We start from the raw sequence: 23,139 nt of genomic DNA, 5'->3' as shown, positions 1-23,139 counted from the left end.
TCATAAAAGTCTCTCCTTTCTCAGAAAAAGTGAATGGAAATGGCTCTTGCCATTTCCAAGCATATGATTTGGGAAAAACATGGTGTCCATAGGGAGAATGGATGAAGTAAGAGTAATACGTTGATTCCCTTCTGTCTACATGCAGTAAGTAGTGCAGAGCTGAATAGACCATTCCTACTTCCCTCCCCCATCACCATTATTGGTTCTCCCCTTTTAAATGCTACACCCAATGACCCTGCCAACACTATGATTTCAGACTTTGTCCTCCAGCATTGTAAGGGAATGAACTTTTGTTAATTCGAAAATTTTAAATAATACTAAAAATAAATAACTAAATGCTACATCCAAAGCCCTTTACCTTGTAAGTTTTGTCCCTTATAGTTTTCATAGCTAGTAGTAGTACCCTATTGGGTGTATTCAATTGGGTTGTTCTTATGTTTTTGGCTTCTCTTTTTTTATACAATATCTGAGTTGTTCTTGAATGATCCTGACTTCTGGATGCTGAGTGTCCTTTGAAGAATCTAACAATTTATTTATGATGTTAATGATGTTATTTATGAGATTTGGAAGCAATAATTTTTTTATTTTTTATGTATCCTAATTTGTTATATATGACAGCAGAACACAGTTCAATCCATATTACACATAATATCTCTGGTTGTACCCAAAGTAGAGTTACACCATTCATGTCTTCATACATTTACTTATGGTAATGATGTCCATCTCATTCCATTGTCCTTCTACCCCTATGCCCCCTCCTTTTCCTTCCCACCCCATTTGCCCTATCTAGTGTTCATCTAATCCTCCCATGCCCCCCCAACCCCATCATGAATCAACATCCTTATATCAGAGAAAACATTTGGCATTTGGTTTTTTGGGATTGGCTAACTTCACTTAGCATATTCTCCAACTCCATCCATTTTCCTGCAAATGCCATGATTTTATTCTTTTTCAATGCTGAATAATATCCCATAGTGTATGTATACCACATTTTCTTTATCCATTTATCTACTGAAGAACATCTAGGTTGAGGAAGCAATTAACTTTTTACTCTTCACAAACCTATTCTGCATCCTTGTTTTTCTGTGAAGGATAGAACTTATAAGAGGAGGGGAAGATATTTTTAGCATCTGTTTCAAAAGATCTTTACCAGGGTTACTTTGTAAACCAAAAATTGGATCTTGCTGCAACTCTTTCTTTAAGCCCAGTTCTGAGTCTTACACTTCACAATGCCAAATGGCAGATGGATTAGGGGAAAATGAGAAAGAAGGAAAGTTTGTTTCAGTCTGTGAGTTCTCACCACCCCACCATAGTCTCTCCTTTCTCAGAAAAAGTGAATGTAGGGTGGGAATCTCTGCAGCTCTTTTCAGTGAAGGATTTCCTAGTTCTCACTCTCTGGTCAATTCCTGGGATGTATAAAACAGCATTTTAATTATCACAATGTCCTGTAACTCATTCTTTGTGTTTGTAAGTGTGCAATTCTGCTCAGGCCCCTTCTGTTCCTATGCAGAGTTGGCATGTCATCCTAAAGACATTCTCGGCACTTTGGTAAAGGAGATCTTATCTCTAACTCCTGGTGACATTGAATACATAGGGTCACTGAGCATTTCTGTCATCCCTGAACAGAGTATTAACATTATGCACTGTATTTGTAGCCAGCTGAGTTTCAGTGGATATTGTCTTTTTAATGTTACTAGGTGTATAAATAAATGAACAGACATTTCAATTCCTCTTTCCATGCCCACTTGTGAAATATCCATCATCCACACTGTCACTCACTATGATATATTATTTACCATCATTATGGCCAAACAATGTACACAAAACCATTTATGTCTGTAATACCAAAGTGTAAAAGACAAATTGGAAACTAAGATATAGAAGATACAGGACTGTAAACAAGTCCTGAACTTTGTCATCTCATTGAAACTGTTAGGTTTTTAAACCAAAGTAACTTCATTTTGAAAATCAGCACCTCCCCACCCAAGCATGACCTTCCCATTAGGCCTGCCCCCAAAGAGTCCATAACTAGTGAAACCACAGCAAAAAACACCAAATAACAATCACAGGACCAGATGGGTTATCTTTTAACTAATCTATTGTACAGACTATACAGAAGTTTTTTTCCAGCAGCCTGCTGCACCTTGCAAAAGGGCAGCTGGGCAGATATTCTCTGTCAATAAACCTTTGCTTGAACTCGGACTTGTGTCTCTCACAGATATTTGCGCCAGCTACACTAACAAAACTTCACTTAAATTGTGAACAATAGATGAGAGTAGCCCTGCTTTGCCTATGAAGAAAGTGAGGCTTAGATTTAATAACTGAAAGACTGATTCAAGTAAGAGCTAAGTAATGAATCAGGGGTGCTTCCTTAGAAACATCTGAGGTTTCAGGCAGCACAATAACAATAGCCTCTGAATGAATGAAAATCAACAAGACTGAAGGACAAACTATTTCTAAAGAGATTTATAGAAACTCGCTTTTTTTTTATCTTGAAGCCATTGAATACCATCTATTAAGAGTCCTGAGGAAAGGGCTGAGGGGATAGCTCAGTTGGTAAAGTGCTTGCCTCACATGCATAAGGCCCTGGTTTCAAACCCCAGCATCACAAAGAAAAACAAACAAAAAAAAAAGAGTCCTGAGAAAGAAATAATGGTTATTGGAAATTTTGTAGAATAGGGAGGATATAATCAGGGTCTTTTTAAAAGTTATAAAGGGAGCTGAGATGCAGTGGTAGAATCCTGAAATCCTAGCAATTCTGGAGACCAATTGGAAGTTCAAGGCAAACCTCAGCAATTTAGCGAGTCCCCATCTCAAAGAGTGGGAGGACCCCTCCCCCATCTTAAAAAACTCAGCGGCCCTCTCCATCTTTTCAGTGGAGTCTTTCCTTCCCCGGGAGAACAGGCCTCCCTTAATGTCCTCACTGTATCATTTTCTGATGTTTCTTCATGTCTCTCTTCTTCTGTTTCTGGCCCGATAAAATCTTCCTCCGAAGGCTAATTCATTGTGACCTCTTTGGTAGAGAGTGCCACAGGCCTCGGGGCAGCCTTGTAAAGGGATGCGCCCTTTTCTCTAGCCCGCCCCAGGAGCACAGGGCTTCATGGAAACCCCAACACTAGCACTATGCCTACATTTCATAGATAATGAAAGAAATGGGGAGAGGGAGAAAGAAATCTTATTTAAAACGTTTTAAAGTTTTTAAAATGTTTGCTGCCAGGCGCAGTGGCACACCTCTGTAATCCCAAAGGCTCAGGAGGCTGAGGCAGGAGGATGGAAGTTCAAAGCCAGCCTCAGCAATTCAGCAAGGCCCTAAGCAACTTAGTGAGACCCTGTCTGTAAATAAAAAGGGCTGGGGTTGTAGCTCAGTGGTAGAGCACTTGCCTTGCACGTGCGAGGAACTGGCTTCCATCCTAGGCACCATATAAAGATAAACAAATAAAATAAAGGTATTGTGTCCATCTACAACTCAAAAATAAAAATAAAAAAAGACTGGGAATAGTTAATCGTCTCTGGGTTCAATCCTTATTTAAAAATAAAAATAAAAGTTTGCCGATCTTTAAAATGAGAATCATGCCAGAGTTGCCTCAGACGGAGTGGGGATGCGTTTACTGCGTTGTCCACGCGCATCGACCAGTAGGTGGCGCTGTGGTCTGTGGATTGAGAATTCCCGGGTTCACACAGCCCCTTCCATTTAGCACACTCTGTCGCATTTAATTACAACCCAAGTCAGACTAATAAAATCTCCCTAATTCATTGTGACCTCTATGGTAAAGAGTGCCTCAGGCCTTTGGGGCAGCCTTGAAAAGAGGGATGCGCCCTTTTCTCTAGCTGTATGTTCCCATGAAAGGCTCTAGAGTCAAGGACGCTCAGACCCTGCAGGAGTTCTGAGGCATCCTCTAACTCAGCTCGCTCAGCGTCCCAGCTTGTGCTAGTTGGTGACCATGACCTTGGGCTGGACCTGTTGTCCTGAATGCCAGCGTTGCCTCCCCGTTGGTGTATGACCTTGGGCAGTTGCCTTTCCTAGATCTTCGCATCAGTCACTGTTCTCCTGAGAAACGGAACCAAAGAGAAATATATTTATAACAGAGAAAGAAAAAAGAAAGGTTTATTTTAAGGAATCAGTTCAATTTATTATGGAAGCTGGTGAACCTGAAATCTGTAGAACAGACCAACAGGCTGGAAAGCCTGGAAAGATCTGACTTTGCCATCTCAAGTTCAAAGAATTGGAGGCAGAATGCCTTTCTTTAGGGAATTTTGTCTTTCTCTTGAGCCTTCCACTGTTTGGATAGGGCCCACTCATAGCATTGAGAGTAATCTTCCCTACTCAAAGTCTATTTATATATATATATATATATATATTTTTTTTTTTTTTAAAGAGAGAGAGAATTTTAATATTTATTTTTTTAGTTTTCGGCGGACACAACATCTTTGTTTGTATGTGGTGTGAGGATGGAACCTGGGCCGCACACATGCCAGGCAAGCGTGCTACCGCTTGAGCCACATCCCAGCCCCCTACTCAAAGTCTATTGATTTAAATATTAATCACATCTATAAAATATTTTTACAACAGTGTCTAGACTGGCATTTAACCAAACATCAGGGTACCATAGCCATATAAGTTTTAGGATCCATTTCTGCAGGAGATAGGGATGTAGCAAGCAGTAGGACGACCTAGGATGCACAAGAGCTTAGGTTCAACCCCCAACATCAAAAAAGAAAAAGGAAAAAGAGGGGTTGTGGCTAGATCGCAGAGCATTTGTCTACCACGCACAAGGCACTGGATTTGATCCTCAGCATCACATAAAAATAAATAAATAAGTGTCCAGCTACAACTAAAAAAAAAAAATTAAATAAAAAGGAAAAAGAAATTTACCCATGTAGAGTTACTGGTAACTTAGCTGGGCAAGGTGGCTGATGCCTGTAGTTCCAGTCACTGAGGAGGCTGAAGCAGAAGAATTGCAAATTGAAGGGTAGCCTTTGTAACTTAGCAAGACCCTGTATCAAAAATAAAAGTATTTGGGCTGGGGATGTGGCTCAAGCGGTAGCGCACTCGCCTGGCATGCCAACGGCCCGGGTTCGATCATCAGCACCACATACCAACAAAGATGTTGTGTCTGCCGAGAACTAAAAAATAAATATTAAAAAAAAAGTATTTATTTTGGGTACTAGGAATTGAACCCACAGTGTTTCACCACTGAGCTACACCCCCAGCCCTTTTTCCATTTTTAAATTTTGATATAGGGCCTTGCTAACTTGCTGTCTGGGCCTCAAACTTGCAATCCCTTTTGTCTCAGTCTTTTAAGTAGCCAGGATGGGAGGCATATGCCACTGCACCTGGCTACAAAATAAAGTTTTAAAAAATTAAAAATAAAATAATATAGACTGCCAGGCATGGTGGCGCATACCTGTAATCCCAGTGACTCAGAAAGCTGAGGCACTAGGATCACAAGTTCAAAGCCAGCATCAGCAAAAGTGAGATGCTAAGCAACTCAGTGAGATCCTGTCTCTAAATAAAATACAAAATAGGGCTTGGGATGTGGCTCAGTGGTCAACTGCCCCTGAGTTCATTCCACAGTACCAAAAAAAATTAATTTATTATGGAAGCTATTACTATTATTATTACTAATAATAGTAATAATAATAATGACAACAATATACAATTTCTAGAAGAGACATGACCACAGATCTGGAGTTGAATGCAAATCTGAAAGAGAATTTTTTGGAGAACATCAAGATGATTCAGTGGCTGTGGAAACGTGAACTTCTTCAGGAACAGAAACTATAGCTTAAACACAAATACAGTTTTCTGAGAAAGAATACAAATTGAGAAAAGAGGTGACGGGCAGGAGAGGGCTACTGAGTTAGTCACCTTTCTGCCACTGAAACGAAATACCTTAGCTCATTGACGTAAAAGAAGTAAAGGTTTATTTTGGCTCTCAAATTCAGAGGTTTCATTACAGCATAGGTTGGCTCAGTTGCTTTGGGGCCAGTGATAAGGCAGAATGTCATGGCAGGAGCACGTGATGGAGCAAAGCTGCTCATCTCAAGGGAGCCAGGAGGCAAAGAGACTGGAAGGGGCCAGGGTCTGACATCCCCTTCAAGAGCATGACCCTGTGACCTAACTTCCTCCAACTAAGTCCCACCTCTTAGAGGCTCTACCACCTTCCAATAACACCAAGGCTTTAAAATACAGGCCGAGAGGGGCATTCCAGATCCAAATTATAGCAGGTGGATAGGTAGAGACATGTGACAAAGCAAACAATGAAATGTGAATTTCAACACTTGTTTATTGTAACAAAAGCTGTAATAACCTCATCTGGAGAAAGCCATTTTGCAAGAACAGGCCCATTCTCAAAACCTACCCCAGTCACTGAGCAAGCAACATAAAAAGTCTAGACTCAAGAAGAAATATCATGTAAAACAAGGTGCGAAGCTTTGGTAAAGAAGTCCAGCTGGGGTTGTCATCCCTAATTTTTGCCATTGGATACTGAGGCCTAGGGGTGCAAGACCCAGGTCACACACAGTGTCTTGGTCACAGCCCAGGCCTTCCGGGATCTGTCTAATGGTGTATTCACAGCCTTTCCTCTTCCAGCTCTTAAGACTGGGCTCACCCTGGCCTCCTCTTTCAGTGAGCCTTGGCCTAGGACCACTAGGACCCTTTGATAGTTATTCTACCCCAACCCCTAGAATTTATTTTCCTCCCACCTGACTCAGATGCCTGGTATCACACTACATGGGACAACAAGCCACGCGTATCACTGAAGCCCAGGAGCACGAACTAAGTCATTTATCATACAGCATAGAGCAGGGGTGTAAAAAATAGATCTCAGAAAAATCCACAATATGAATTAAAGCACTTGAAAAGTAAAAGTGGAGGCCCTGAGTTAGCTGTGATGCACCAGGTACTTTCTGGGTGACCATGGACAAGTCCCTGGACTTACTGAGCCCCAGTTTCCTCATCTATAAATACTCCTTGGTATCACATTTGCTACTGCACTGGTTTGTGACAACAAAACGACTCACATGTGACTGTGCTTTGGGGGCTTTATTTAGACTTGGCTATTGCTTAAGCATTGCTGGGACCTGGAGATGATGAGCTGCAGGTTGCCAGGTCTCCATCTGAGGGCGAGGAAACTCTGAGGCCCCAGGTACTGTGCAGGGACACACTCATAATGATACCCACATTCCATCAGTGCTTCCCAGAAAGCCAAGCCCTTGCATCTCAGCAGAGTTTCCATGGAGTTGACACCTCACCCTGAGATGGTGCTGGCTCAGGGGTCAGGGGCCGCCACTGTGCTTGGGGATGGCTGAATAACCTTTGATCAGCCCTGAGAGGAATGTGGGCACTGGGGTGTGGCCTTGTGAGACCGGCTGCAGTAATTCTGGTGCTATTGTGTAGGCTTAGCCAGGCCCCAGTCATATGGCCATGTGTGCCTTGCGGCTACCTTGTGGCCTGATGGCCTAGAAGCCGACTTGTTCCCAGCAGGGCTGCAGTCAGCCAAAGGCATTGGTCATGTACTCTCCTCCCTGCCTGCCTTGTCCCCTCCTGGCTCACAGTCACATGGGTGAGGGTGGCAGGTACCAGGGCTGGGCTCACCCTACCTGCACGCTGCCCAGAAAGACTTTAGTAATGCTCCCCTTTCCTCCCAAAAGCACGGCCCCAGCCCATTCCCCTTTGAGCTCATTGGTGCCTGGTGTGCGGTTACCTCCTGCCTATGTTTAATTCATGGCAGGGAGTTGGGATGAGTTTCCCAAGAAAGGAAAGAACTCCCTTGGGGTTTTGCCCAGTTCCTGCCTGCCCCATAGGGAACAAAGCTGAAGCCCCAGCCTCCTCCCTGGGTCTGGGGCTGGGGAACAGAAACTGCTGATGGGCTTGGAGGACACTGTCCCAGCCAGGGAACAGCCATCAGTCACTAATCCACTGTTCTGGAATGTCTGTGGGCCAATCAGCGGGGTCTCTGGGGGCTCCCCGAGGGCGCTAATAATCCTGCAATGATTAGCAGGGGCCACGAGGTCAGTGCACACTGTTCTGCCTGTTGTCGGTGGGGCAGGCTGGCCAGGCCACAGAGGCTGGAGCATGGAGGCATCCAGGGGAGCTGTCTGTCTCTTTTCATGCCAGCAACAACAGGAGGCTGTTTGGACGCACTGATTACTCACGGGGCCTCCCCCTTTTGTCTGCCAGCCCACCGGACTCCTTGAGATTGTGAAGAGCTCCATCTCTCCTGGGAAGTGAGTTGGCTGGTGAAGCCAGACTGTGCCTGCAGCACCGACTGACCCATGCTACAGCCAGAGCCCTCCCTGGGGCTGGGAGGCCAGGGCCACCGGCCTGGCCTCCTGCCCGTGCTCCTGACTCTCATTGGCATCGCCTGGGCAGAGATGCAGCCACCCCAACCACCAGAGCAGGCTCAAATGCCCAGAGGTAAGGGAAGGAGGGGAAGGACAGAGGTAGAAGAGCCATTGTGAGCTTTGAGGAGGGGGTACCAGGGGATTTCTGGAAGCCAGATCTCTGGCCTAAGCCCTGGGTGGTGTTGGTGTGATTTGAGGAGGGACACAAAAGGACAGTCCAGGGGACATGATGGATGGATACTGGGGCTGGGAAGAAGGACAAGGGGATGGGCCCACGTTGGGGTCAAAGTGGAGTACCAGCTGAAGGCTGGAGCTGATGACCCAGAGAGATGCAATCGCTGAGAGGAGGGGCGGGCTTTGAGTCCCCACATGCCTGGTCCCAGTCCCTCATTACCTCCATTGTCCCCCACTCCTCAGTCATGGCACTACTTTATATCCGGTCTTTCTCTTCTCACTCCTACCCCTGTCCCCATCTCCCTCCCTCTCCCCCATACCCACCCATTGCTCTTCTCTGTCTCAGGCCTTGTATCCTAGGGGTGAGGTTGCACTCTTACCTGGCCATGAGGACTGACCCAGTCCCACTGCTCACTGTTCACTGACCTGGCCTTCTGTCCTTGTCCCTAGCCCTGAGCAGGAAGGAGAGTTTCTTGCTCCTGTCTCTTCACAACCGCCTGCGCAGTCGGGTTCAACCTCCTGCAGCCAACATGCGGAGAATGGTGAGTGCCCCCAACTCCAGCTCCACCAGAGTGGGAGGGTAGCTGAAGAGACAGAGACCTGTCAGGGGCTCACCAGGCCATGCCAGTGCCAGGTGCCCTTCTGCCTGGGTAGGGCTGGTGGGGACAGTCAGTCACCTTGCCCGCTGAGGATCCATGGCCCTAGTTGCTGAGGAACTCTGTGGCTTACTCCTCCCCAGAAGGACCCTCAGTATACGAGGCCATGCCCCTGGCTCATGCTTGCCTGAAAGGCAGACCTTGGGTCTTCCCTGGTATCCCGTTGCCACGGAGACCAGGAGACATGCTAGGAGCTGGGATCTCCTCCCCCAGGGAACAGGAGCTCTGCACAGAGTCCAATGGGAAGGGAGGGACAAGTGGCCTGCTGAGCTGTGGAGGGGCTTGTGTGTGACCAGGATCTATCTGGGAAACTAGGAGGGGCCTCTCAATTTCCTGGCCTATTCACACATTCACAGTTCATAATTTCACAGCAGGAGTGAGGTACAGGGTGTGGGGGGAGCATATGGAAGTTTTCCCACCAATCTCATTGAGACTGCAGGGTTGGAACTGTCATCCTGGAGTTCAAAAATTATGTCCCCATGGCCTGAAACCCAGCAGCTCCAGCCCATGTTAACAGGTCAGGGAGGAAGGGCAGGGGAGAATGGCTAGGGGCCCAGCAGCGGTTCCTCATGGCTGCCTCCCATGAACTCCTAGGAGGCTGGCAGCTACAGTGTGTGGGTGGCGACCTTGAGAGCTCAGGGGTCAGTTTCCCAGGAGGTGGGGGTGGGGCAGGCCGGAGGAGGGCAGGTTGCTTCTTCCCCTTTTCCTGCCCTGAGTGAGTTCTGTGTAGCCAAGATGCTCCCAGCATCTTGTGAGTGCTCTCACCCAAGACCCTGCAGGCAGGGGAGAGCTATGATCAGTTGGCTGGCAGTTTGTAACCTTTCCAGGGCCCTTGGCAAAGCCCTAGAAACTCACCTTTCTAAAAAGGACACAAGTGGAGGCCCACCAGCAGCCCACTCCCATTCTGTCCCTTAGAGGCCTCTAAGGTTCTAGGACACCTGTTCTTTGCACATGGGGAAGATGAAGCCATTAGGGTGGTTGTGGCTTCTAAGGTGCCCTGGGGAGAACCTCTACCTACCTCCAGCCCTCATCAGAGGTAAAATCATAATGAACACGAGCCCAAAGTGAAGCTTTCTGTGGGTCTACCTGAGCAGGGTACCTTCCTCCCTGTACTCATTCAGTCCCCACAACCCTATCCAATAGGCACCTTGTAGATAAGGATGTTGAGTCTCACAGAGATTGAGTGACTGCCCAAATGCCCAGGCCCAGACAAAAAAAAAAAAAAAAGGGTGAGAGGTCCCCTGGGCCTGGCATTTGGGCCCCAGTGAGTAGAGCGCTCTGTAGGTGCTCATCTGCACATTCCCACCAGCACCAGCTGACCTCTCCCCACTCCACTCCTCTCTAACCCAGCCACTTCATTTCTCCTGCATGACCTCCAGCATGACCTCCAGCAGTCACTCAGTCTCTGTGAGACTCAAGTGACTAAGGTTTCAGGGGTGGAATCTTGTCTGGGGTGGAATCTTTCAGGGGTGGAATCTTGCTGTCTTGCAGTCAGCAGGTTGATTGGCATCTTGGCAGGACACACCCATCTCTGAGAGGCTGTGTGGCTGCAGCAGGTCACCCCATCGCTGGTGCCATATGAGACCTCTTAGCAGAGCTGAGGGGGAGTTTACTTGCATTCAGGGGATCTATCCCAGAAGGACTGCCACGGGAAGTTCCCAGTGCCAGATCTACCCCCCCCCACCCCCGTCACTGGCTCCCTTGCCAAAGAGTCCACACGCAGCCTCTCGAAGTGGATACTCAGAGACAATGGGGGAGTTAAGCCATTGCCCAGTGGTCCTCTCCTTTGCATAAAGGTCTCCCGTGGATATCTGTTTGTTCTGCCCCCAGGACTGGAGCGAGAGCCTGGCCCAACTGGCTTATGCCAGGGCAGCTCTCTGTGGCGCCCCAACCCCGATCCTGACTTCTGACCCACGGCGTGTTCCCCAAGTGGGCTGGAACGTGCAGCTGCTGCCTGCAGGCTTGGCCTCCTTTGTTGAAGTGGTCAGTCTCTGGTATGCAGAGGGGCAGCAGTACAGCCATGCAGCAGCCGAGTGTACCCACAATGCCACCTGTACCCACTACACTCAGGTGAGTGTTGCAGGTGAGGCCAACTGAAGGCAGCTGGCTCAGCTCAGAAGGGCTGGGGCTGTAGCTCAGTGGCAGAGCACTGGTCTGGCATATGTGAGGCACCCAGTTTGTTCCTTAGCACCACAGAAAAATAAACAGACAAAATAAAGGCATGCTGTTCATCTGCAACTACAGAAAAAATTAAAAAAATTAAAAATAAGCAATGAGCTAGCCAGGCACCATGGTGTACTCCTGTAATCCCAGGGCCTTGGGAGTCTGAGGCAGGAGGATCTCAAGTCCCAGGTCAGCCTCAGCACCTTAAGGAGACTCAGCAACTTAATGAATTCCCATCTCAAAATTTAAAAATAAAATAAAAATTCTGGGGATGTAGCTCAGTGGTAAAGTGCCCACAGGTTCAATCCCTACTACCTGCCCCCCCCCAAAAAAAAGTGGACTATAGCAACAAGTGAAAGGTCATGTGCATTTTTGCAATCTATCACAAGGCCCTTGATGTCCAAGACTTTCTTTTGCCATTCTTCTCCATCCACCCCCAGATTTCCCCTCCCTTCAAACATCTGCTAACTGCCCCCACTCCCCATCCCACTCAGAAAGGCTTCCTACATGATTCCCACCATCCTCAGAGCTCTGCCCAGAACAGCTGCTTTCTTTTTATGTGGATTGTGAGTCAAACTGTGCCCCCCCCCGCCCCCCGCCAAGCATGCACTGCCTGTGCATGCTAGAGAGGGGGGAGTCTACCATAGTGTTTCTGAGCCACTGTGTTCCCTGCAGCTCGTGTGGGCTACCTCGAGTCAGCTGGGCTGCGGGCGACACCGGTGCTCTGTGGGCCAGGTGGCGATGGAAGCCTTTGTCTGTGCCTACTCTCCTGGGTAAGTGCCCACAACATGGGCTACGGGGAGGGCTAAGTGGGATACTTTCATCCAGGGTGAGATGCCTATCCACCCAAATGGCCTTTTACCCTTTGGTCTGCACCCTGTGTGGGAGAAGGAAGAGGAGGGAAAGGAGAGCTTGTGGAAGATTCTGGACGTGCAGATTGAGGCTTATCCGTGATGTCCCTTCCTGAAAGCATGACCGGTTTCAGGGGATTTATTTGGAGGTCATCTGTTTCTTCCTTGAAAATCTCCCGGTCTCACCCAGCTCCCTGACTCTGTGGGCATGCTGAAAGAGCTGAAGGGGCCTGTGGGTAGGCAGCAAGGCCCCACCCCTGCTCTGCCCAAGGCTGGCCCCTTCCAGACCCTCCGACCCTTGTTCTCACAGAGGCAACTGGAAGGTAAACGGGAAGACAATCACCCCCTATAAGAAGGGCGCCTGGTGTTCGCTCTGCACAGCCAGTGTTTCTGGTTGCTTCAAGGCCTGGGACCATGCAGGGGGGCTCTGTGGTGAGTGCCCCACCCTTCCTACTCCTCCTGGGATAGTAGGTGGCTCTGGCATGAGTGATAGCAGCCTGAGGGACTATCCCAGAAGCGCTGACCCCTCACCACCCAGGGAGGCACCTTCCTGACTGCGGAGGGGAGGCCCCTTCTTAGAGTTCCCTCCGTGCCTGACCAGAGGTCCCCAGGAACCCATGTCGCATGAGCTGCCGGAACCATGGACATCTCAACATTAGCACCTGCCAATGCCACTGTCTCCCTGGCTACACAGGCAGATACTGTCAAGGTGAGGACCTAGTGCCCATGCAGGCAGTCCCAAGGGGTGAGGAGGGGGGTGACCCCATTGTGTCAACCCCTGCTCTATGGTGTGGCTGTGGGGTGGCTGGAGGCTGAGAACATTTTGAGGGAGTCTCTGAGTGGATTACTTGGGAGTACTTGCTGGAGTTTGCACACTGCATGCATTCATTCAACAAGCATTCATTGAGCACCAACAGTTTGCCAGACCCTGTGCTATGCAGGCGAATCAAAATGGCCCTGAGGCTATGGGAAAGAGAGAGGAAGACAGAATTAGGAAAAAGAAAATGGGTTCTTCTTCCACTGCCCCCCAACTCTGCAACCCTGGGCAAACCCCAGTTTGCTTCTTTCTATAATGAGGATCAAACCAAAGAAGCCAAGTGTAATGGCAGTTGGAAGCCCAGGTGCGCTCTGTCCCCAAGAGGGATGCTCTTGCTGTGGTAGCTGAATGTTGAAGGTCTGTGGGGGGCAACATGGCGGGCAGGTTGGGCGCCAGGAGGCTGGAGGCTGAGTGCTCTGCCCTCCTGCCCTGTCCTGGCAGTGCGGTGCAGTGTGCAGTGCCTTCATGGCAGGTTCCGGGAAGAGGAGTGTTCCTGCGTCTGCGACGTTGGCTATGGGGGAGCCCAGTGTGACAGTGAGTCCTGCCCCAAGACCCCTCCCAGGACTCCCTTTGGTGGGGTACTGGATTGGGTTCCATCAGCTCCAGGATCCCATTGTGTGCATCTCTTCCCAGCTCCTCCCTCCATGACGTCATTTGTAGTCTGCAGTTGGCCACAGTGAGGGTATTTACACCACTGAAATCGACAAGTATTCATGGGTTCCATACATATTTAAGGGGGAGAGCTCATTGTTATACGTTTATCAGCACACCACTGAGCCCACCTGCTTCCAGTTTGGAGCAGGTGGCCACAGGAAGGGGCACCTTGAGCTTAGATCTCTGGTAGGGTGGGAGAGGGTCATGATTCTAAGGAGGGGACACAAACTCAGTCCCCTCCACCCCACCAGCCAAGGTGCACTTTCCTTTCCACACCTGTGACCTGAGGATCGATGGAGACTGCTTCATGGTGTCTTCGGAGGCAGACACCTATTATGGAGCCAAGATGAAATGCCAGGTGATGGTAACCCCTACCTTCCCAGGAACTCCTCAGGTTCTCAAATGAGATGACCCTGGGCTAAATGATGGTTCCTTTGCCTTCTCCTGACCCAATATAAAACAGAGGTCACAGACCCAGAGGCTCAGGAAGCCAGGAGGTCATTAAGTGAGCAACCCAGAGACAAAGCCCCACCCAACTTCTGTCTCAGGCACTGTCCTGACCCAGCTCCAGATGCTGATTTCCAGACAGGATGGCAGGTCAGGTTGTCAGGACTCAGGGTTTTTCAAAGTCAGAAATCCACATTTTCATCCGTAATTCTTGACTAGTTAATGTTGCCAATATGCAATGTGAATATATTTAAGGTACTGTGCAGTTAAGACAAACTCCTCCTGAGGGCAGGACCCTGCCCAGCCTGTGACCTGTGTACAAACAGAGGAGAAGCTGTCAGGGAAGGGAATGGTACCTCTATTCTCAGAGGCAAGAGATCATGATCATGAAGGGGTATGTGATGAGGCCTGACCAGCACACACATTTGGGATCTAGGGCCATGGTGGGGTGGCAGAATGGGAGAAAGGGTTGGCCTAAGCTCTTGGAGCTCTGCCACTGAAACCCAGGGTTGGGATTTCAGGAAAAGGGAGGGACACTAGCCCAAATTGAGAGCCAGAAAGTACAGGATATCCTCGCCTTCTACCTGAGTCACCTGGAGACCACCAACGAGGTGACTGACAGTGACTTTGAGACCAGGAACTTCTGGATCGGTGAGTGCCTGGCTGGTTGGGGTGTGGTGAGTGGGAAACATGGGGCTGAATGCTCTACAGAGCTCCAGGAATCCTGCGCTTGGGCTATGGCAACCCAGAGTACTCCCTAGCAAATAGCAAGGGTATGTTGAGGGCTTAGAGTCCAGAACAGGGAGGGTAGACAGGCTTCCAACCCCCTTCCCTGGGGAGAGGGCTGCAGGAGGGGTGAACCACAGTGCAGAGGCAAGGGCTGGAGGCACTGGGAAGAGTTTAAGAGCTGGGGGCCCAAAAGGTATGAGGCATCAGGCTCCTGGGCTCAGATACTCCTCTCAGGGCCCCTGGGCTCTCAGATGATAGGCGACCTTGGCTACCCTGGCCCAGGGCTCACCTACAAGATGGCAAAGGACTCCTTCCGCTGGACTACTGGGGAACACCATTCCTTCACCAGTTTTGCCTTTGGGCAGCCTGACAACCAGGGGTGAGTCTGGGGTGCCCGCACTCCCCTGGGCCAAGGGTGTCGCCTGGGCCTCCTTGGTTGAGTCTTTGGACTCCACTGAAGAACCTCTACCCAGCCTGCTGCTTGGTCCAGCCCTTTGAGGCTGTGGGCCTGACCTGGTGCCAGGGAAGTCTGGGCACAGCTGGTGCAGGCACAGGCCTGAGGTGAGGGAGGTATAAATCAGAAGGTGCATGATATAAAAGAGAGGGACCCCAAGCCCAGGCCCAGTGGTGTACACCTGTAACCCCTGCAACTTGCGGGGCTAATACAGGAGGATTGCAAGTTTGAGGCCAGCCTCAGCAATTTAGCCAGACCCTGTCTCAAAATTAAAAATAAAAAGGAAGAGCCAGAGCTCAGTGGCAAAGCACCCCTGAGTTCAATCCCAAGTACTGCTCCCTCCAAAAAAGAGGGAACCCAAGAAAGTTTAATGCATCCGTCCATCCCCATTGTCCCCTCAGTTGCCCCTCTATTTATTATTCACTTGCCCCTCCCTCCACTGGCCCATCTACCCTCTGCTGTCCACCAATTCTCCAGCCATCCACCCACCTGCATCCTTCATGTACACATCCACTCCCCAGCTGACCCCCCTAGCTGTCCTGACCCCCCTACCAAAGACCTTCTAGTTCTATGCCTTCAAGCCCAGTAACGCCCAGGGCAGGGGCAGCAGAGGTGAAGGTGGTGAGGCTGTGTGGCCAGTAAGAGCTCCAAATGTCATCCCCAGCCCTCCTTGCCAGCAGCCAGGCCTGATCAGGCTCCAGGCACGTCTCCTCGATGGAAGGGAAGGACCTGGGCTCTCTGTTCCAGGTTCATCCCACTGGCTGGTGTGGCTGAGTGCTGCAGTGAGGGGTCTCCTGAGACCTCCTGGCTTCCCTGAGAAGAGCATTCGTGCTCTGGAAGCATAATGGGAGCCTGAGGGTTGGTCTGGCTTCCAGTAGCCCCATCTGTGGTTGGGGCACCTGGGCCCAGGTGGCCTAATGCAGAAGACCCTGATTTCATTCCTCCACTCTGAGCACCCCATATTCTGGTCTGGCAGGTTTGGCAATTGTGTGGAGCTGCAGGCATCTGCTGCCTTCAACTGGAACGACCAGCGCTGCAAAACTCGAAACCGTTACATCTGCCAGTTTGGTGAGGGCCTGCCCTCAGTTCCCCTCCTTTGGTTCCTGTCCCCTGGGTACTGATGGCCCACTCTAGGCTGCTAGGATATCCAAGTCACCCACATAGAGTGTCTGAGCACACCAGGTCAGAGAGGATGTCCTGCTCAGGACCTTTAGTGGGCCCAGCATCACATGGCAAGTCCATGCAGACACAGGACTAGAACATTTTCAAGGAACTTCTCCAAGGTCCCTCTCCTTCTACCATGAAAGTTGCCACCTGGGGTCCTGTTGGGTCCCTCAGTGTTCTCTGATTCCCTAAAGTCCAGTGAACTATAGTGAAGGGCATAGGTGAAACCTGGCCCAGCACCAGCTCCCAGCAACATGTCCAACATGGGAGCTCCATGTGGGATTAGGCCATGGGCACTTCCAGACCTAGTGAAGCAGGCTCTCCATCCCATTACTGCCTGCGCTGCCACAAAGTCCCACCCTGTTCTACTTCCTTTCCAGCCCAAGAACACATTTCTCGGTGGGACCCAGGGCCCTGAAGCCTGACCAGGCAGCTCTCCTGTCAGCCCTTGAGTGCACTAGCCCTGCAGGCCTGTCTACTCACCTGTGTGGAAGAAGAACTAGGCCCAAAGTCCAACATGAGGTCTCAGACCTTGCATGATGCAGGAAGTTGGGCAGAGGGTGGCAGTGAAGCAGGTGGGGAGTGGGGAGGGTGGTGGAGAAGCTTGGCATGGGAAGAGGAGAGCCTGGGTCCCTCAGCTGACTTTTGATTGGGAAGATGGGCTTCTGTGAGGCACTGAAACAGAAGCCAGAGCTAGAAGTCAGAAGAGGCTGCCATCCTCCCCCTGGGCCAACCCCTGGGGCAGCTGGAGCTGTCACCACCAGATGCTTCCCAGGAAGGATTAAACTAATTTATGAATCGGCTGGACTTGCAATTGCTCAGCTTGGAGAATTCCGATGCCCCAGGATGATCCTCAAAAGACAGAGGGGGCTTGTCATCTCACTTTCCCACTATTCACCTTGTTCCTTTCCTGCTCAGTCTTGTGACCCAGACTACCCTTTGGATGTTTTCAGGCTCTCCAGTAACATAGAAAACCAAACTCTGCCTCAGTAGGGGGTCTTTTCTCCAGCAACTCCCAGGACAGGGCCTCAAGCAAGCAGGGTAGACACTGCCCGTAGACCTGGGACACAGTGTGTGTGAGTCTGTCTCTTGTTTCCCATGATGTAGTGTTTTCACATATCAGGGCTGATGGTATAGTAAGAACCTGGAGAGTTACACTCCCCCATCCAGCTCCTCAGCTATTGGAGCGTGCACTTAAGTACTGTGTGTCCGACTCTGTAATCAACACCTGACGTCTATTAACTCATTTAAACAGACATCCTCACTGAGAAGTGAGTATTGCTATCCTCATTTTACAGTTGAAGAAATGTAGGCACAGAGAGGTTCAAAAATTTACCGGAGGCAGTAGTGCATTGGGAATCAAACCTGGTCAGTCCCGTCATCTCATCTTTTATATATATATTTACTTTGGTTGGTGGGGGTTGGTCCGGCGGGTTTAATCCAGGGGGCATGGGAAAAGTTTTGTCGTGCCCTAACTCAGATGTCCCTAACAATATCATCCACTCACAAAAGGAGCAGGCTGGTCTTGCAATTGCTCGGTTCCGAGAACCCGGGGCCATAGACCCCAAAATTCTGCCCAAGGACGCCTGCGGGTCAGCTTGCCCAACGCCTCCTCTGCCTCACGGGAGACAGGAGGGGCCCTGCTCCCCCGCCGTGGTCCTGCCAGGTAGTCACCCATCCGGTCACAACTCTTTACCCGGGTCGTGGAAGACCACTTCGCCTCAGGATCGGAGGACGCACTGCCCACAAAGGCACCTTGTGGCCCTGGGAGCCTCGCCCTCGCATGCGCAGTCGCACGGTCCCAAGTCCCGCGGGGCGATCCGGTCCCTCCTCGGAGACCCGGGAGGGAGCCCCACTGCGGGCGACCCCGCCGCTGCCTACCTCCGGGTCCTCGGCTCTCGGGGGACACGGCCCACACTCCTCCAGCTGAGACGCTCGTTGGTCACCTGGCCCTCCTGGGGCCGTTGGGTGAAGGTGGCACGTCGGGGTGGGTCCCCCGTGGGAGGCACGATGTTTTTTGCATCCTGAGGCGTGTCCGAAAAGGGTGCGTCCTGCGCGCGCCCACGGGGCGGGGTCTGGCCTGGGCGCGCCCTGCGGGGGCGACCCGCTACAGGACAGTCCCGGCGGCGGGTCCCAGACCCTCCCACCCCAACACCACGCAGTGGGCGGTGGGAAGAGTGGTTCCTGGCTGGGCTGTGTGACCCGAAGTCCAGTGGGCTCCCGGCAGGTGTAGACGCCGGTGTGGAAAGACCTGCCCGCGGCTCGTTTGGTGGTCCACAGGCTTCACCGCGGAAACGGAGGGGCGCGACCAGTCACCTCCGAGGTCCTCAAGGCTCACTCTGAGCTGGGACGCGCTGGAGATCAGCCCAAGGTGTGAGGAGGCGGTGCCATCGAAGGCACGTATCCTGGGCAGCCCGGCTCGCTCCCTGCTTCCTCCCTCAGGTTTTCAGTGGTTGTTTGTCTGGCTTTGCTGCCCTTTATATCTCGGCATGGCCAACAATCCGAGGACAAAACAGTTTTATGCAATCAACAGATATTGGTTAAATGATCAGATAGTGATACAGTAGTACATTCTGGAAATTTTGCAAGGCCTGATCTACTAGGTATCTGCCGCCTTTCTGGTGGTTTATTTTTGCAGTGCTAGAGATGGAGCCCAGGCCCCCACCTACCTGCTAGGCAAGTGCTTTGCCACTGAGCTACACCTCCAGCCCTGGAGCTAGTTCTTTAAAAGTCCCAACCTAGCCCGGGTGTGGTGGCAGTCACCTGTAATTCCAGTGACTCCGGAGGCTGAAGCAAGAGGATTACAAGTTTGAGGCAGCCTCAGTAACTTAACAAGACCCTGTCCCAAAATAAAAAGAACTGGGGATACTGTGTGATAGTAGAAAGGGTTCAATCTCTAGTATTACCACCACCAAAAAAAGAAAAAAGAAAAAAGAAAAAAAGTTCCAGCCTGTGTTTACCTTCCCCAGGGGGGAACAGGAAAGCAAAGTTGGCTAAGTGGATGAATTGACCATAACTCAGAGAACCAGCTGGCCTCCAGGGAGAGAGATAATATGGAACAAGCTGCTGGGCTTTCCAGGAGAAAGGAAGCCCTTTCCTGAGGTTCTGCCCAGAACAGGACAGTGAACCCCTTGCAATGCCTTCTGGCTCAAATTGGTGTTCTAAAGATAGTTCTAGAAGGCATAGTTCTCTCTCTCTCTCTCTCTCTCTCTCTCTCTCTCTCTCTCTCTCTCTCTCTCTCTCTCTCGCTCATCTTGTGTATAATGTAGTTGTGAAAGTTAAAACATGGCTGACATGGTGGCACAACCTGTAATCCCAGCAGCTAAGGAGACTGAGGCAGGAGGATTGTGAGTTCAAAGCCAGCCTCCGCAACTTAGTGAGACCCTGTCTCTAAATAAAATATAAAATAAGGGCTGGGGATTTTGTTCAGTGGGTAAGCAACCCTGGGTTCAATCCCTAGTACCAAAACAAAAAAGCAACTTAAAGCCAGGCACAATGGCCATGCCTGTAATCCCATCAGCTCAGGAGGCTGAGGCAAGAGGATCACAAGTTCAAAGCCAGCCTCAGCAACAGCAAGGTGCTAAGCAACTCAGTGAGACCCTGTCTCTAAATTAAAAATAAAAAATAGGAGGCTGGGGTTGTGGCTCAGAGGTAAAGCGCTCACCTCCCGTGGGTGAAGCACTGGGTTCCATCCTCAGCACCACATAAAAAATGAAATAAAGATATTGTGTCCACCAATAACTAAAAAATAATATTTAAAAAAATAAAAATAAAAATAGGGCTGGGGATGTGGCTCAGTGGGTGAGTTTAATTCCTGGTACCAAAAATAAATAAATAAATAAATAAAAAGTGCTTCCATTCTGTATTCACTTATAAATTGTCTCCAAGTACTATAATACTAAAATACTATGCACATTATGAAAGAGACACAAATGAATACTTTAAAGGGTATTAATGAGTATAGGGCTGGAGTTGTAGCTCAGTGGTAGGGTACTTGCTCAGCATGTGTGAGGCACTGGGTTCGATCCTCATATCACATTAAAAAAAAAAAGGCATTGTATCTGTCTACAATTTAAAAAATTTTAAAAATTAAAAATGAAGATGAATGTAAATATCCAATATTCTCATTGTGTACCCAGAGAGACTGCCATATGGTGTGCTCTCTGGAGACCTAGGAAATCTAGGCTTCACAGGCTAGGTACCTGAAGGTGGAGGCAGCCATTGGGCATTGCTTTCCTATGGCCATTGGCACAACTACCTGCCCAGCAGATCTTGACTTCAGTGTGATCTTTGTTCTCTTCTATGACAGGAGCACTAGCTCCCTCAAAGCCTTGTCTGAGATGAGTGCTTTGTTCTAGGGGACTATCGGATTAACTGTCTTGCCATGGCATGGCATGGGCTGCTGGCGTCCTGTCCCTTATTACTAGCTGGAGTTCCACAGTCCTCTGGCCACTTACCAGCCTGAGAGTCCTCCTACTTCCTTCAGGGCTTCTTGCTTCATTCACTCCTGGTGCTGTTTTGGTTTTAATTAAAGTTCTCAGTTTTAAACCACAGAAACTAATTCTGGCAACTCTAAGTAGAAAGGAATGAGTTTGTGGGAAATACTTGTTAGTTCCCAGGAGCTCTGGAAGGGGAGGGGAATCAGTTCTAGAAGAGATCCCACAGTAGAACTGACTGGTGAAGACCCTACTGCCTCTGCTGGGCACATCAGCAGCTGTAGTACCAAGTTGGGCCTGGATCTGCCTGAAGGAGCTAAGCCACGTTCCCAGGCCTTAGCTGCAAGAAGACTGGGAAAGCAAAGCAGAAAGGGCATTTTCAGCTTCTTTCAGGAGAGACAGGCTCTGTTTGGGAATACCACTGAACAGGAAGAGGGCTGGGATATGAGGTAACTCAAAGAATGACCCATATTCATTGCAAAAAGCCCCTGGTACATCCAGGATTTAGGGCCTCAGTGCTAGTGTTAGCAGCCTGCCCTCCCCCCACCCACCCACCACTATACACATGCATAGCCAAGGACTCACCTGCCATTGGATTCTTTGCAGCTTGAAGTGAGTAATAGTGTAGCCCTATACAAGGGCTTTGCTTGTAGCTGAGCCCTCTGAGTGTTTGCAATAAATTATCTAATTTCTTGGAACAGTATAGCAGTTGTGAGTGAGGGAGCTCATGACTGTTGTCTACTTGCTGTCCATGTGGCCCTGGACAAATCCATTAACCTCAACCTTGAGATTGCTGTGGAGGGTTTAATGAAACAACAGATGTGAAGTTAATAGCACAATGCATAGGAAAAAATAGGAATTCCCTGGGCACCTGTGTGTGTGCCTGTAATCCCAGCTCCTCCATGGCACGTGCCATAACACCTAGCTACTGACAGTCTTTAATACTGAAGATGACAAAATTACCCTTTCTATTCTTCCTGGGGGCACTATGAAAACAAGTTGATGGGCCAGGGTTGTGGCTCAGTGGTAGAGCGCTCGCCTAGCATGCATGAGGCACTGGGTTCGATCTCCGGCACCACATAAAAATAAAACAAATAAAATAAAGGTTAAAAAAAAGAAAATTAAATTTAAAAAAATAAGTTGACTACTTTCTGTGCATCTGATGAATTCAACGTGGGCACATCTGGGAATCAGCTCAGTGAACTCCAGGGAGACCAGTGTTTGTTGTGATTTTCTCATTTTTCCTTGTTCTTTTCTCATTTTTCCTTGGCCTCTCATTTTTGTTCTTTTGCTTTCTTCACACCTAATTGCTGACCTCCTGTGTCTTTGAGTCATCTTCTGTCATTCATCTTGTTTCCCATTCATTAATGTCCCACCTACCACGTTCTATGCAGTCAAATGTGCACAGCGGTGGGAATGAAAGAGGATGTGGCTCCTAGGATTCTTCTAGGAGGCTTTATGAGCAATGAATATGGAACAAAGACCTCCAGCCCACTTCCAGATGTGTGGCATCTGTAATGGTTTAGTTCATTTATTTAGCAGATATCAATTGAGCACCTACTACATGCCTGGCCTTGTCCTAGCAGAGGGGTTACAGCACTACTAGCATTCCTCATCTTCTGCCCTGGTGTGGATCTGTCTTTTCCAGTGAAGAATGGTGAAAAAGAGGAGCCAGGAGATGAATGGCCTGAGGGTCCACTCATGAGGTGACATTCCCATAGTGGAGCACAAATGGCTACATCACCTGACTTCTTGGTCCTCCCTTGAACCAGCTTCAGCTGACATTTTACTTCAGACCCAAACATCTCTTTGATGTAGTTGAAAAAAAATGCAGGAAACAATTGCCTGGCAACTGGGGCCAGCCCACGGCTGCCTAGAGTAGGCTGTTGGACCTTTTTACACACCCACCATTTAATTTGCTTTGACCTTCTTGGGACCTAAAAATGAGCTTCTTGCATTTGTTCTGTTTCCAACAGAGTTGCAAATGTCTCTGTTCCTAGGTCACTCTTTGGGGCAGAGTGAGTTTTGAAATTGGCTAGTGGACACTGACTGATGTGGAGTTATGATGATGGAGAAGAGTGTAGGTGAACGCTAGGGTTTCTGGAAAGATTCCTTGCCTGGGAATCAAGAAGTGTGGATCAAGGGTAGCGGGATGTGGCTCAAGCGGTAGCGCGCTCGCCTGGCATGCGTGCGGCCCGGGTTCGATCCTCAGCACCACATACCAACAAAGATGTTGTGTCCGCCAAAA

General features: G+C 49.5%; 1 protein-coding gene and 1 long non-coding RNA gene across 4 annotated transcripts; one reads left to right on the top strand and one right to left on the bottom strand.

Annotated features, from left to right (window-relative positions):
• Positions 1–7,810: 7,810 nt before the first annotated feature.
• On the top strand, positions 7,811–17,258 carry LOC101960525 (C-type lectin domain family 18 member A). Of its 3 annotated transcripts, XM_040279708.2 has the most exons (13): positions 7,811–8,013; positions 8,183–8,419; positions 8,971–9,062; positions 11,007–11,246; positions 12,015–12,112; positions 12,501–12,622; positions 12,792–12,899; positions 13,449–13,541; positions 13,913–14,019; positions 14,630–14,759; positions 15,120–15,216; positions 16,268–16,359; positions 16,836–17,258. In XM_040279708.2, the coding sequence occupies exons 2-13, from the start codon at positions 8,278–8,280 to the stop codon at positions 16,871–16,873; spliced, it is 1,359 nt and encodes a 452-aa protein (XP_040135642.2). In that variant the 5' UTR covers positions 7,811–8,013; positions 8,183–8,277; the 3' UTR covers positions 16,874–17,258. The 3 variants fall into 3 exon arrangements, with proteins under 3 accessions (XP_040135642.2, XP_005318475.2, XP_021577407.2); XM_005318418.4 differs by lacking the exon at positions 7,811–8,013 and having other exon boundaries at positions 8,020–8,419; XM_021721732.3 differs by lacking the exons at positions 7,811–8,013; positions 15,120–15,216 and having other exon boundaries at positions 8,020–8,419.
• On the bottom strand, positions 13,718–19,234 carry LOC144370902 (uncharacterized). Its single transcript, XR_013430985.1, has 3 exons — positions 18,337–19,234; positions 16,939–17,130; positions 13,718–14,420 (listed from the first exon to the last, which is right to left on the bottom strand). It is a non-coding gene; the product is annotated as an uncharacterized LOC144370902 (long non-coding RNA).
• Positions 19,235–23,139: the final 3,905 nt, after the last annotated feature.

Source organism: Ictidomys tridecemlineatus, chromosome 15, assembly GCF_052094955.1.
Source record: "Ictidomys tridecemlineatus isolate mIctTri1 chromosome 15, mIctTri1.hap1, whole genome shotgun sequence".
Lineage (NCBI taxonomy): Eukaryota > Metazoa > Chordata > Mammalia > Rodentia > Sciuridae > Ictidomys > Ictidomys tridecemlineatus.
This window is presented reverse-complemented; position numbering and strand designations above follow the sequence as displayed.

Bases quoted from the DNA above. Each gene is read 5' to 3' on its own strand.
- LOC101960525 (XM_040279708.2), top strand. From the start codon at position 8,278: ATGCTACAGCCAGAGCCCTCCCTGGGGCTGGGAGGCCAGGGCCACCGG. The intron at 12,113-12,500 runs GTAAGTGCCCAC...TTGTTCTCACAG, and splicing joins GTCTGTGCCTACTCTCCTGG to AGGCAACTGGAAGGTAAACG. The intron at 12,900-13,448 runs GTGAGGACCTAG...CTGTCCTGGCAG, and splicing joins CACAGGCAGATACTGTCAAG to TGCGGTGCAGTGTGCAGTGC.